Source organism: Physeter macrocephalus, chromosome 2 (genome assembly GCF_002837175.3).
Source record: "Physeter macrocephalus isolate SW-GA chromosome 2, ASM283717v5, whole genome shotgun sequence".
NCBI lineage: Eukaryota > Metazoa > Chordata > Mammalia > Artiodactyla > Physeteridae > Physeter > Physeter macrocephalus.
The window spans coordinates 399,053-413,641 of record NC_041215.1 but is presented as its reverse complement, the minus strand read 5'-3'; the positions used below and the strand labels follow the sequence as shown (position 1 = coordinate 413,641).

The 14,589-nt window shown below is 46.8% G+C and overlaps 1 protein-coding gene across 1 annotated transcript in view; it reads left to right on the top strand.

The window, feature by feature from the left end:
- SLIT3 (slit guidance ligand 3) overlaps positions 1–9,424 on the top strand; it is a 529,198-nt gene extending 519,774 nt beyond the window's left edge. Inside the window, exons 30-33 of the mRNA XM_055079617.1 lie at positions 4,103–4,257; positions 4,939–5,224; positions 6,353–6,561; positions 8,840–9,424. Coding sequence (XP_054935592.1) covers positions 4,103–4,257; positions 4,939–5,224; positions 6,353–6,561; positions 8,840–9,075 — 886 coding nt within the window. The 3' untranslated portion in view covers positions 9,076–9,424. The remainder of the gene's footprint in view (positions 1–4,102; positions 4,258–4,938; positions 5,225–6,352; positions 6,562–8,839) is intronic.
- Positions 9,425–14,589: the final 5,165 nt, after the last annotated feature.

Here is a 14,589-nt window from a genome sequence, read left to right as displayed (position 1 = left end):
TTATCATAAATGGGTGTTGAATTTTGTCAAAAGCTTTTTCTGAATATATTGAAATGATCATATGGTATTTCTCCTGCAATTTGTTAATCTGGTGTATCACATTGATTGATTTGCATATATTGAAGAATCCTTGCATCCCTGGGATAAATCCCACTTGATCATGGTGTATGATCCTTTTAATGTGTTGTTGGATTCTGTTTGCTAGTATTTTGTTAAGGATTTTTGCATCTCTGTTCATCAATGATATTGGTCTATAATTTTCTTTTTTGGTGATATCTTTTTCTGGCTTTGGTATCACAGTGATGGTGGCTTCACAGAATGAATTGGGAGCGTTTCTCCCTCAACAATTTTTTGGAAGAGTTTGAGAAGGATCAGTGTTAGCTCTACTCTAAATGATAGAATTCGCCTGTGAAGCCATCTGGCCCGAGACGTTTGTTGGAAGATTTTTAATTACTGTTTCAATTTCATTACTTGTGATAGGTCTGTTTATATTTTCTAATTCCTCCTGGTTCAGTCCTGGAAAATTGTACCTTTGCAAGAATTTGTCCATTTCTTCGTGGTTGTCCATTATATTGGCATATAGTTGTTTGTAGTAGTCTCTTATAATCCTTTGTATTTCTGCAGTGTCAGTTGTGATTTCTCCTTTTTCATTTCTAATTTTATTGATTTGCATCCTCTCCCTTTTTTTCTTGATGAGTCTGGCTAAGGGTTTATCAATTTTCTTTATCTTCTCATACAACCAACTTTTAGTTTTATTGATCTTTGCTATTGTTTTCTTTGTTTCTATTTCATTTATTTCTGCTCTGATCCTTATGATTTCTTTCCTTCTACTGACTCTGGGTTTTCTTTGTTCTTCTTTCTCTAGTTGTTTTAAGTGTAGGGTTAGATTGTTTGAGATGTTTCTTGTTTCTTGAGGTGAGACTGAATTGCTGTAAACTTCCCTCTTAGAACTGCTTTTGCTGAGTGCCATAGGTTTTGGGTCATCGTGTTTTCATTGTTATTTGTTTCTATGTATTTTTTTATTCCTCCTTTGATTTCTTCAGTGGTCTTTTGGTTATTTAGTAGTGTACTGTTTAGCCTCTATGTATTTTGTGTTTTCCACAGTTTTTTTCCTGTAATTGATTTCCAATCTCATAGCATTGTGGTCAGAAAAGATGCTTGAAACAATTTCAATTTTCTTAAATTTTCCGAGGCTTGATTTGTCACCCAAGATGTGATCTATCCTGGAGAATGTTCCATGTGCACTTGAGAAGAAAGTGTATTCTGCCACTTTTGGGTGGAATGTTCTATAAATATCAATTAAATCTCTCTGGTCTGTTGTGTCATTTAAAGCTTGTGTTTCCTTATTAATTTTCTGTCTGGATCATCTGTTCATTGGTGTAAGTGAGGTGTTAACGTCCCCCACTATAATGTGTTTCTATTGATTTCCCCTTTTATAGCTCTTAGCATTTGCCTTATGTATTGAGGTGCTCCTATGTTGGGTGCATAAACACTTATAATTGTTATTTCTTCTTGGATTGATCCTTTGATCATTGTGTAGCATCCCTCCTTATCTCTTGTAAGAGTCTTTATTTTAAAGCCTATTTTATCTGATACAAGTATTGCTACTCCAGGTTTCTTTTGATTTCCATTTGCATGGAATATCTTTTTCCATCCCTTCCCTTTCAATCTGTATGTGTCCCTAGGTCTGAAGTGGGTCTCTTGTAGACAGCATATACATGGGTCTTGTTTTTGTATCCATTCAGCCAGTCTGTGTCTTTAGGTTAGGGCATTTAATCCATTCACATTCAAGGTTATTATTGATATGTATGTTCCTATTACCATTTTCTTAACTGTTTGGGGTTTGTTTTTGTGGGTGTTTTTCTTCTCTTGTGTTTCCTGCCTAGAGTAGTTTCTTTAGCATTTGTTGTAAAGCTGGTTTGGTGGTGCTGAATTCTTTTGGCCTTTGCTTGTCTGAAAAGCTTTTGATTTTTCCATCGAATTTGAATGAGATCCTGGCTAGGTAGAGTAATCTTGGTTGTGTAGGTTTTTCTTTTTCATCACTTTAAGTATATCCTACTACTCCCTTCTGGCCTGCAGAGTTTCTGCTGAAAAATCAGCTGATAACCTTATGGGGATTCCTTTGTATGTTATTTTTTGTTTTTCCCTTGCTGCTTTTAATATTTTTTCTTTGAATTTAATTTTTGTTAGTTTGATTAATGTGTCTTGCTGTGTTTTTCCTAGGGTTTATCCTGTATGGGACTCTGTGCTTCTTGGACTTAGGTGACTATTTCCTTTCCCATGTTAGGGAAGTTTTCAACTATAATCTCTTCAAATATTTTCTCAGACCCTTTCTTTTTCTCTTCTTCTTCTGGGACCCCTATATTCGAATGTTGGTGCGTTTAGTGTTGTCCCAGAAGTCTCTGAGACTGTCTTCAATTCATTCTTTTTTCTTTATTCTGCTCCTTGGCAGTTATTTCCACCATTCTGTCCTCCAGCTCACTTATTAGTTCTTCTACCTGTGTTTCCTTATTGATTTTCTGTCTGGATCACCTGTCCATTGGTTTAAGAGGGGTAATGCAACTGATTTTTATATAAATTTTCTATCTAGCAACTTTACTGAATTTGTTAGTTCCAACAATTTTTTAGTGGAAACTCTAGGTTTTTCTATATATAACATCATGTCATCTGCAAATAGTGACACTTCTACTTCTTACTTTCTGATGTGTATGCCTTTTTCTTTTCTTTCCTAATTGCTCAGGCTGGGACTTCCAATACTTTGTTGAATATAAATGGCAAGAGTGGTGGGCATCCTTGTCTTGTTTCTGATTTTAAAAGAAAAGCTTTGTTTTTACCACTGAATATAATGTTAGCTGTGGGCTTGTTATATATGGCCCTTATTTGGTTGAGGAGTTTGTTCTATACCTATATTGTTAAGAGTTTTCATCATAAATGGATGTTGAATTTTGTCAAATGCTTTTTCTGCATTTATTGAGATGATCACATGATTTTGATCATTTTGTTAATTTGGTGTATCACACTGATTGAATTTGTGATTTTGAGCCACTCTTGCATCCCTGGAATACACCCCACTTAATCATGGTATATGACCTTTTTAATGTATTATTGAATTAGGTATGCTATATTTTATTAAGAATGTTTGCATCTATGTTCATCAGGGATATTGGCCTGTAATTTTCTTTTCTTGTGGCATTCTTGTCTGGTTTTAGTATCAGGATGATGCTGACCTTGTAAAATGAGTTTGGAAGTGTTCCTTCCTATTTTTTGTAAGAGTTTGAGAAGGATTGTTATTAAGCCTGCTTTAAATGTTTCATAGAATTCACCAGTGAACCTATCCAGTCTTAGACTTCTGTTTGTTGGGAGGTTTTTGACAGCTGATTCCATACCCTTAAAGGCATACCTCGTTTTACTGCACCTTGCTATATTGTGCTTCACAGATACTGTATTATTTACAAACTGAAGGTTTGTGGCAACTCTGTGTTAAGTCTGTTGGTGCCATTTTTCCAACAGCATTTGCTCACTTTATGTCTGTGTGTCATGTTTTGGTAACTCTCATAAATATTTCAACCTTTTTCACTATTACAGTATTTATTATGGTGATCTTTGATGTTATTGCAAAAAGATTATGCCTCCCTGAAGGCTCAGGTGACAGTCAGCATTTTTTAGCAATAAAGTATTTTTAAGTTAAGGTATGTACATTGTTTTTTAGACAAAATGCTATTGCACCCTTAATAGAGTAGTACAGTGTAGTATAAACATAACTTTTATGCGCACTGGGAAACCGGAAAATTCATGTGCCTTGCTTCATCAGGTGGTCTGGAACCGAACCCACAGTATCTCCAAGGTAAGCCTGTATATCTATGGAGATAAATAAGATAGATGAAATGAATTATAAAGCAAATGGGACTCACTGGAGAATCTATAGGTGTAACAGGTAATAGGAGTTCTCTGTACTGTTTTTATTTTTGTGATTTATGTTGTTTGAAATTATTTCCAAATAAAAAAACAAAATGCAAGGAATACTAGTCAAGTTCACAGCCCAGTGCAGGCTGTGGAAGGCACTCAGCAAACCCTCTGTCTCTCCCGCTTCTCTCCTGCCCAGCGTGGAGACTGTGAATGACGGGCAGTTTCACAGTGTGGAGCTGGTGATGCTAAACCAGACCCTGAACCTGGTGGTGGACAAAGGAGCCCCCAAAAGCCTGGGAAAGCTCCAGAAGCAGCCAACAGTGAGCATCAACAGCCCCCTCTACCTTGGAGGTAAAGCCCCGTCCCCACCCACCCCAAACACCTCCACCTCCCACCTGCCCCCTGTGCTCGGGCACCCACCCCCAGGCCCACTGGTGGGGCTCGCCGCTCTCATCTCGGCACCCACTGCCAAAGCTAATCAAGGAAGGCTTCCAAAGCTAATCAAGGAAGGCTTCCTGGAGGAAGTGACAACCAAGCTGCTCCCCAAAGTGCGAATAGTTAGCCAGATCATGGGGAGGAGAAGAGGAAAGGAAAGAGAGCAGGGTTCCTTCTGAGAAACTACAAGTTTTTTAGGGAGGATGGTGGAAGGTGAAGATGGAATGGGGAGGGAGGAGATGGAGACAGGGGCCAGCCCCTTCAGATACAGGGGCTTCCCTCTGCTCTGCCACCCCCTCAGATGCTGTGAGTCTCAGCTGATGTATGTAGAGGAGCATGTTTGCTATTAAGGTCATTCAAAGGCCAAAGAGAGAAGGAGCCACCAGTCTGGCAGAGCATGGGCCTGAAACCCAGCCTTGGGCAAGTAGTTCTCAAAGGGTTATGTGCAAAAAAAAAAAAAAGGCATCAGAGCAGCTCGTTCAACACGGAGATTCCCCAGACTTCTCCCAAGGAGTCCACCTCCGAGGGCTGGAATGCAGGCAAGCAGGGTGGGCAGGGGAGTGTCTTCAGGTCGCTGTCCTGGCGTCCCTCCCGCAGGCATCCCCACCTCCACGGGCCTCTCGGCCTTGCGCCAGGGCGTGGACCGGCCGCTGGGCGGCTTCCACGGCTGCATCCACGAGGTGCGCATCAACAATGAGCTGCAGGACTTCAAGGCCCTCCCGCCGCAGGCCCTGGGTGTCTCGCCGGGCTGCAAGTCCTGCAGCGTGTGCAGGCACGGCCTGTGTCGTGCCGTGGAGAAGGACAGCGTGGTGTGCGAGTGCCACCCAGGCTGGACCGGCCCGCTGTGTGACCAGGAGGCCCGCGACCCCTGCCTCAGCCACAGGTCGGTGTCCCTCCCCCTCTGCCCTGCCCGGGAAGTGGGCACTGATGGGGGCACTGATGGAAGCCGGAGGGACTGCAGTCGGGCTGTAGACAGGGGCTGCTTAGAAGGTCAGGGGCTTAACACATCCAAACGGCAGGTCTGCTCAGAGGAGACATCAGTGTGCCAGAGCCTAGCTGAAAAACACTTGTCAAGTGGCCTTCAGAAGTCGAAAGGGGCACCCGTGCGCATGCACCTTGGCACGTGGGTGCATTTCGGCCCGACTCGACACCCCACTCAGTGGTACCCTATGAGGGCACCAGGGGTGTATAACCACGCACAGCCGAATCATTTTGTGGCTCTGGCATTCATTATGCATCAAAATATTTACTAAGGGCCTACTATGTGTCAGGCCTTGTGCTAAAAATAGGAGACCCAGCATCCTCAGTGTTCAGAAATCTGAATCAGCCAAAAATAACACCAGAGCCATGTGTAGTAATTTGCTTGGCTGAACAAGCTGGGACATGATATTGTGGATCAGGAGTGAAGGATAGCTATAAAGGGGTTGAGTTCCCTGGGTAGCTCTGGAGTGTGTGTGTGAGTGTGTGTATGCGTTTGACTCTGTAACGAATATGTCTACAATGAACCCTGCCTCTGAATGTCATCCCAGTACAGAGAATGCTGCAGCACAATTAAGAATCCAGGCTTTGGCATCAGTTTCTCCATCTATGAGATGTGGATAAGACTATCTACTGCACAGGACAGCAGAGGAGAGGGGATTGTAGAAAATAAGACTGATGCTAGGTATAAAGCACTTACCCCAGTGCCTGGCACAGAGCATAGCTGGTGGTGGTGGTAGAGAGATAGTAGTAATCATGTTATCAATTAAGATGGCAGAACAAACTATTTGGAGACTGCATGGGTTCTGACGTCTGTGTGTAAAGCAGCCAGCCTCATCAAGCTCACAGCTGTCAGTGTCATCCTCCAGCTGACTAATGCTCAGCCACTGGGCTGGTGGAGGGTGGACCATGGGATGGAGAAGGCCTAAGGTCCCACAGCTCCGGGTCCCCTGGTCCGGGCTGGGGTAGACAAAGGAAGCCTCCAGCTGCACTGACTGCCTGGTTCCCCTCTCATTCTTGCCTCTGCCCACAGCTGCAACCAGGGGAGATGCGTGGCAACTGGGACCTCATATGTGTGCAAGTGCGCTGAGGGCTACAGCGGGGCCTTGTGTGACCACACGAATGACTCTGCCAACGCCTGCTCAGCCTTCAAGTGTCACCACGGGCAATGCCACGTCTCAGATCAAGGGGAGCCCTACTGCCTGTGCCAGCCCGGCTTTAGTGGGGAACACTGCGAACAAGGTGGGTCCACTGTGTGCATGGGGGGGGGGGATGGTGCCCGGGAAGGATATGGGGGTCAGACTTGGACTCCACATTCAGATGGCCTAAGTTCCAGTTCTGGCTGAGCCACTTAGAGGCTGCATGACCTTCATTAAGTTACTTTCTGAGCCTCAAATTCCATCATGTTGAATGTGGGGGGCAACACTATAACTTCCTGTATCAGTTATCCATTGCTGCGTAACAAATTAGCCCCAACACATAGCAGTTCAAAACCACACTAAACATGCTCCATCCCACACGGTTCCTGTGGGTCAAGCATTCAGAAACGGCTTAGCTGGATAGTTCCAGCTGGGGTCTCTGGAGGTTGCAAACTGCCAGGACTGTGTGAGCAGTCTGGGTTGTTCTTTCTCTCCTCTCCCCTCCCCTCCTTTTCTAATTGCCGGCCCTGGAGCTGCCAGAGTGGCCCTCTGACCAGCACCACTGACTCACCTGGGAGCTTATTAGAAATATAGACGCTCAGGCCCAGCCCAGACCTTTTGAATCAGAACCGGCTTTAACAAGAGCCCTGATGGTTCTTAGTCACATTAACATTTCAAATGTTGCTCTGCAGTCTCCTCCCAAACCTCATGACATTATTGGGTCAACAAAAGACAGTTCCTTAGTCTGATCCCATTTCAAAAACATCAAATCACTTACCTCTCTTAGTGAGCCCTTTAGTGTATTAATTTGGAGGTAAGTGCAAAAAAGGAAAATTGAAATTAAATTATATTCCAGCTGAAATGGTTCTGTCTCACCTTGGAGGTTTTTCTCCTGCATGGAAACTGAGAAGTCTTCGTCTTCCCTCCTGCCACCAGCATTCTGGGCAGGCCACCTCCTGTCACTAGAGGACTCTTTCACATTTTACACCTTGTTGAAATACCATTCTTAACCAATTCTGTTAGATAATGTATTCTGAAATAATTTCAGATCTAACAGAAAAATTGCCAGAACAATATAAACAGGGTTCCCATTCCCTTCAACTGGACAGCCCAACTGTTAACATGCTGCCGAGTGTGCATTCTCCCTGCCCCGCACATCACACACGCCTGTTATCATTAGTCTTCTTTTGATCCTGTTAACAATCAAATAATTTTTAAAAACTGTATCAAGCTTAACAAAATTCACATTACATCACATTAACCACCTAAAGCTTTAAACTGCATAAAGCCCTTTTGCACTCACAATCCCTGTGATGCTCATAACAGCCCATGAAAAAGCAGGAAGAACCAGGACATGTGTCGCCATTTTCCGGACAAGGAAACTGAGGCTCAGGGGTCCAAGGCTGTGTGGCCGAGGATCCTAGTCCTGAATCCATTACTCTCTCTCTCAGTGCCTTGCTCCAGATGCTTTCCCAATGTACTGAGGACAGTAGTTGGGTCAGGGACCAGAGGATTAAGCAGATCCAGGGGTCCCCTCCCCTCACTTCTATAACTTGTGGAAAAGCTCACACACGTACCACCACCCCGCCCCCAGACTCTTTGGCTCACTGACTACTGTTCCTCTTTCAGATCTCAACTTCAGCATCACTTCCCAGAGACAATCCCTGGCCCCTGGGCTAGTCAGCCTCCTTTGCCATGTATTTTGTATAAACACATCCCGTTTCTTCGTAGCATGCACCTCAGTTTATCATTACAAATGTATTTATTTAAATGACACTGTAATTAGTGTCTAGACTCTACACCAGCCGAGACAGGCTACTGAGAGTGGTGGGGACTGGGGCAAACTGGAGATCTGCCCTGTCTAAAGCCCACGGCTTCAGCCCGTCATTGCCACGCAGGGATGCAGACTCAGCTTAGCCAGAACCCCTGGTTTTCAAAGAAACCAGATATCCCAATGTTTAGATGCAATCTCCTGGCATTGTGGGTTTTCTTCTTTTTTTTTTAATGTTGGCATTTAATTTGGTTTCTAAGCGTCTGTGGCACAAGCAACATAGGTCTGGGATGGGATTGAGCCCTCAGTCCCCCAATCTGCCACATCTAGTTTGATCTTTAAGTTCCCTGAAGGAAGGGACCGAGCCTGCTCTTGTCACCCTGCTATCTTCGGGGCTTAGTTTTAAACCTGGTATAGAGGCTGGCATAGAAAGGTACTTAGTATTTGTGGAAGAGTGAGATGGGTTATGGGAGGGCAGGCAGGGAGACGGACGGATGAGTGAATGAGTAAGTACACACGGGCTTCGGCCCACTAGTGTCTCGGAGCAGCCTACCCTGGACAGCCATGTCCAGCCCCAATGCCCTGCCCTTACCTCTTCCGCCCTCTGCAGAGACTCCATGCCTGGGGGGGGTAGTCCGAGAGGTGATCCGCCGCCAGAAAGGTTACGCCTCGTGTGCCACGGCCTCCAAGGTGCCCGTAATGGAATGTCATGGGGGCTGCGGTCCCCAGTGCTGCCAGCCCACCCGCAGCAAGCGGCGGAAATACGTGTTCCAGTGCACAGACGGCTCCTCGTTCGTGGAAGAGGTGGAGAGACACTTAGAGTGCGGCTGCCGCCCGTGTTCCTAAGGCCCCCGCGGCCCTTCCGCCTCCCGGACTCCAGCCGGGTGGGTGGGGATGGCCACGTGGGACACCCCCGCGAGATTCGCAGTGAAGGAGTAGAAGCTGGAGAGGAAGCAAAAGAAGAGAATATTAAGTATATTGTAAAATAAACAAAAAATAGAACTTATTTTTATTATGGAAAGTGACTATTTTCATCTCTTATTATATAAATATATCACACCATCTGAGTATATGTACCATATAGTGAGTTATTTTTACCGAGCTTTTTGTTCTGTGTTGTGTATTTGTCGTGTTTTTATAAACAGCTGTTAAAAGTTTTAAGAAAAAAGGCTAATAAAAATGTTTTAAAACGAAAGGAGGAGCATAAAGAAGTGATAGACTGTCTGAGAAGGAAGGAGGAGGTTATACGTCTAGGAAACACTGTCGTCGTTAGGTCGGCAGAAACCAGAACCTGCTTACTGAGCTCAGGAAACAGAACGAGAAGAGGAAAAGAGCGAAGGAAAAGGTTTTTCTTTGTTTCTTCCGATTTTTAATGACTTTTCCTTCCCTACAAGCACCCAGCTTTTCAGTCCTGGTTGCCGAAGCCCAGGATACCCAGTTCTTCCAGGAAAAGCTGCTGAGCACTGGCCTCCGACTCTCCCTGGGACCCAAAGCACTGGCCGCCGCCCGTGTGCCCCGGGGGCCCCTGCAGGGTCTGAGCCCACTGCAAACCCCCTCCCCATCCTGGCTGCCCTTGATTCCATTACAGGACTGTCCGAACTCCACCACAGGCTTCATCTGAGCCTGTTTTGCCAAAATCTGAAAACAGCTGCCCTTCTCCTGCCCCTCCAGGGACGCAGGGGTCACCCATCTCCTCAAGCCCCAGCACTGGCCCTTCCACTGGAAGTTCTGAACCGCTCTCCTCCCTCAACCAACCTCGTACTGGGAGGCGACACCAGGAGAGCAGGCAGCCAGGGCTATTGGGAATGAGGAAGGCTGGAGCCGAGCCTGCCCACAGCTCTGTAGCAGCCCGACTCACTGGCAAGTTCTGGGAGGCTCCTGCCATGGGGTAGCTAGGCCTCTGACACCTAAACCTCCAGGCCTCCGTCACGATGACAAAGACCCCTTGCCCGTCTGTACCACTTTTCCGTGCATATCCGCACTGCACCTTATTCTATCCATGCGACCCCTGCCCCCGGCGAAAGGAAGCAATATAACCCCATTTCATAGATAAGGAAACCGAGGCCTCGCTCCAGCCCTGTAACTCTCCTTACACCACATCTCTGATAAGTGAACGAGCCGAGCCTAGACTCAAAACTCTAGATTCCTTCTTCAGAACAGCATAAACACAGGAGATGCAGGCAGTTTAAGTTCATCAGAGAACCCCTACCAGAAAAAGAAATGTTTTTTCCTGCTATTTTTCCTGCTCTCATTCTGCCTTGTTCATTCCTCGTTCTACCTCCTTGGTATCCAGAAAGATTCTAGACTGGGGGACTTACGTATCAGGGGGCGTGAGCCCGGGCAGCCTGTCTAGCCCAGACTCCACTCCAGGAACTGCCAGCCCTCCTGAAAGGGACTTGCCCCTGCCTCTTCCCCATCCTCGTCTGCCCCTCTCCACCCCAGTCAGGCTAGGGCAGATGGTGCAGGGGCTCAGCAGCTCACACCGACCCCCGTCTCGCACCCATTGCTCCCTCCCCCAGGAGCCTCCCCTGCAGAAGAGTCAGGGAGGAGAGTGTAGGGCCCAGTGGACCATCCAGCTCTGAGCATCCCCAGAGGAGCCCAGTGGTTCTCTGAGGACTGATGGCGGGCCAAAGGCTCAAAGAATCAAGAAGGGAGAAAGAAAAGACGACGGAGGAACAAAAGGCAAGTGGCAGATAGGAAGGCAAGGAGGGAGGGAGGGAAGGAAGGAAGGGAGGGAGGGAGAAGAGAGAGAAGGAAGGAAGGAAAAGAGGGAAGGAAGGGGGAAGGAGAGAGAAACAACAAAAAGAAGAGAGGGATGAAGAGAGAGAGGGAGGGTAAGATAGAGGAATTTACTTTAAAATATATATTATATGTAATATACATCATGTTCCAGGTACTTACTGTACCTTATGATGACTGTTTCAAATATTAATGGCTGATTGACTTAGTACTTACTACATTATACATTAGGTACCATTCTAATTTATATATATTAATATATAACATATATTCACTTAATTCTCAAAACAACCCTGTAGTAAAGACATTGCTAACCCATTTTACAGTTCAGTAAACTGAGGCATGGAGAGAAGTTAACATGCACAAGAGCAGGTGCCTAATAAATTACAGAGCCGGGATCTGGGCCCACCCTGTCTAACTCCAGGACTTGCTCCTCATGGGAAGGAAAAAGGTCCCGCCTCTAAGGATCCTACAGTCTGAGGCAGAAACAATCATGGAAATAGACAATTGTTTCATTATATGGAAGTAGCTGTCCAGAGTAAGGAATTTCCTATCTTGGGTCTTCAAAGATGAATAGGAGTTTGCCTGGGCACAGGAAAGGGAGTTGAACTTTCCATGAATGCCCTATTAAAAAGCAGGGGAATATGAAAAGATCTGGCATGTTTGGGGAGCCGTCAGAGGTCTGGGGTGGCAGGAGTGTGGATGCACACTGGGGAGCAGGGATAAATGGGGTAGACATGAAGCAGGGGTTCGACCACAAAGAGCCGTGTGTGGCAGGCTAGACCATAGAGCCCCAGCAGGGGTTTTTGAGCGGGGGAATAGCAGAACAAGCTCTGAAGAGAACGGGTGGCAAAGTAGAGAAAGGCCTGGAAGAACAGATAGGGCTTGGCCACCCAAAATGGCCTTGGGGCTTCCCTGGTTGCTGACTTCAGTTTGTTGAGGCTAGACGATGCTGATTTCCAGATGGGTCACAAAGTATTTGTGGTAGCTCAGAAGCTCACCCCTAGAAGGGGTGTCCTGGAATCTGCCCAATACCCCTCCCACCCCCCAGGCCCTGCCAGCCCTCCTCACGCAAGCAGGTGGTCCTGAGCCTTATTCTACCACCAGCACTCCCCACCCAGCACAAAGCCCACTCAGCCTGCCTTTTTTTTTTTTTTTTTGGCGGTACGCGGGCCTCTCACTGTCGTGGCCTCTCCCATTGCAGAGCGCAGGCTCTGGACGTGCAGGCTCAGCTGCCATGGCTCACGGCCCCAGCCGCTCCGTGGCATGTGGGATCTTCCCGGACCAGGGCAAGAACCCGTGTCCCCTGCATCGGCAGGCGGACTCTCAACCATCCCCTGCATCGGCAGGTGGACTCTCAACCACTGCGCCACCAGGGAAGCCCCAGCCTGCCATCTTGAAAGCCCCACCCAGGGTCCCTGACTTTCTGGGAGGACTCACCAAGCTGACAGCTTTCCCCCTGCCTCCACAAAGAATCTGAGACCTTTCTCTGCCAGTCACCCCTGGGCCCAACCCCGAATCCAGCCACAGTCAGCCAAGACAGCCAAAGGACAGGATTCTTTCTCTCAGTGTGGCTTGGGGGTGATTTTGAGCTTTCCCCTCAACTTTGGTAGCCCTGAATTTATGAAATGTCAAACTCAGAACCATTAAGAAAATCCTCCCCAAAATGAAGTTTCTCTAACAACTGGAGATGAAAACTCTCTTGAGCAGCCAAATTCTAGAAACAGAAAGTCCCATGGGACAGAAAGAGTTCATTTGGTTAACTTGCACACGTAATGGTTCAATGCCTGTGTGTGAGGATGTGCACGTGTGCAGAAGAAGGGGCTCAGGCTGTGTTCCCCACCCTGAGCAGGGCTCAGGGAAAGGGGAAGGGAGTGTCCCTCTTGACTCAACCAAGGGACCCAAAAATGGTTAGTGAGATAATGTATTTAAAAGCTCTTTGTAAAGTGTAAACTAAAAACCTTAAATGTAAGATGTTACTGTTATTATTACTATTGTTGTTGCTATTATTGACATGCCAAAAGGCCCTTTGTACAAGATGGCTTTGCCTTTTCAATTTCATAGAAAAGAACCTGAGTCTGACGCTTCAGAAAGATGACAGAGAGGAGGACAAGGAGGAAAGAGGAAAGGAAAGGGAGGGAGATCTCCTAGGGCCAGGGAAAGAGGAGAAAATCCCCCAGGATGACCCTCAGGAACCCAGGAGTGGCCAGGACGGGGAATGAGCTAACCTTGCCCTTCACCGGATACAAAGCTAACAGCAGGCTGAACCCTTAGGCCGAGCAGCCACGCAGTGCCTTTGCTGGGAGAAGCAGCCCCTAGTGTAAATGGACCTGCCCCTCAAAGGCCCACAGGGTCCCAGATATCAGAGTGGGAGGAACCCAAGGGGGTCCCTGGTGGCTGGGAACACTGAGAATCCGAGGAATGGCGTGTCTAGACCAGAGACCAAGGTCATCCAGGAAATGAACACCAGGGGCAGGAAGAGACCCTAGTGCCTATCCAGGCCAAAGTTCTTCCTGCGACTCCACAGGGGGCATCCAGGCAGAGTGAAGCCTGAGACAGGCCCTTCTTGGTGGCCAGGAAAGTATCCTTCACCTTCCCCCACCACCGTCTCTTGGTGCACTCAGATGGCCGGCCGGGAAGCTGGGGCACTATCTGGTTTGGTGACACTTATCCACGTTTCCCAGTCTGGGTTAGACAGTGCCAAAGGAAACACTTGGGGAAAGTTGATGAGAGATGCCAGCTAGCAAGGCCAGCAAAGACAGAATGGGGCATTTGGCAAAGCTTATTTCTCTAACTCAACAAATTTATAAGAGGAAAAATTTTAAGATATTTTTTAAAACAATGTAATAGCGTCACTTCCCCAGTATGGGATAAATAATGTGTTTCGGTTTTTTTTTTTTTTTTCCAACAGACTGTCATATGATGATATCATTAAAATAAATGGATGAGTCACAGAAGAGCTATCAGATGCTCTTGTGAATACCATAACCTCAGCGCTGCTCTGTGGTGTGTGCTTTATTTTTACTCCTGACCTTCACACTCCCTGGAGCCAAGGTTACTGCATTCGTGGGGTGTGGGCAAGTCTGGTGTGGAGTAAGTGAAAAAAAATTGGTTTCTTGCACCATGAAGTGGGAAAAATGGATCCAGAGTTCCCCAGAGACATGGGAGAGAAGCTCCAACGCATGGCTTAAGGTCCGCAGGGCACGTGATATGTACGGTCACAGACAGGGGGCCAAGGGTCACAGGAGGGGGAAGCCACTCCAACACAGAGCACACTTATTAAGATGTGAAGGAAGACTCCTCCTGGGAACTCCAATGCCTAAGTAAAACCCCTCCTTTAGTCACTTCTTTCACAAACATTTACTGAAGATCTACTATGTGCCAGGTTTTGGTCTAGGCACTGAGGACTACGAAGATGACCCAGACAAAGTCCTTGTTCTCCTGGAGCTTAATTTTTAACTGAGTGTCAATCAGCAAACAATCAAAGAAAACATCAGATGATATAAAAAAGTAGAGGGCTTCCCTGGTGGCGCAGTGGTTGAGAGTCCGCCTGCCGATACAGGGGACGCGGGTTCATGCCCGGGTCCGGGAGGATCCCGCGTGCCGCGGAGCGGCTGGGCC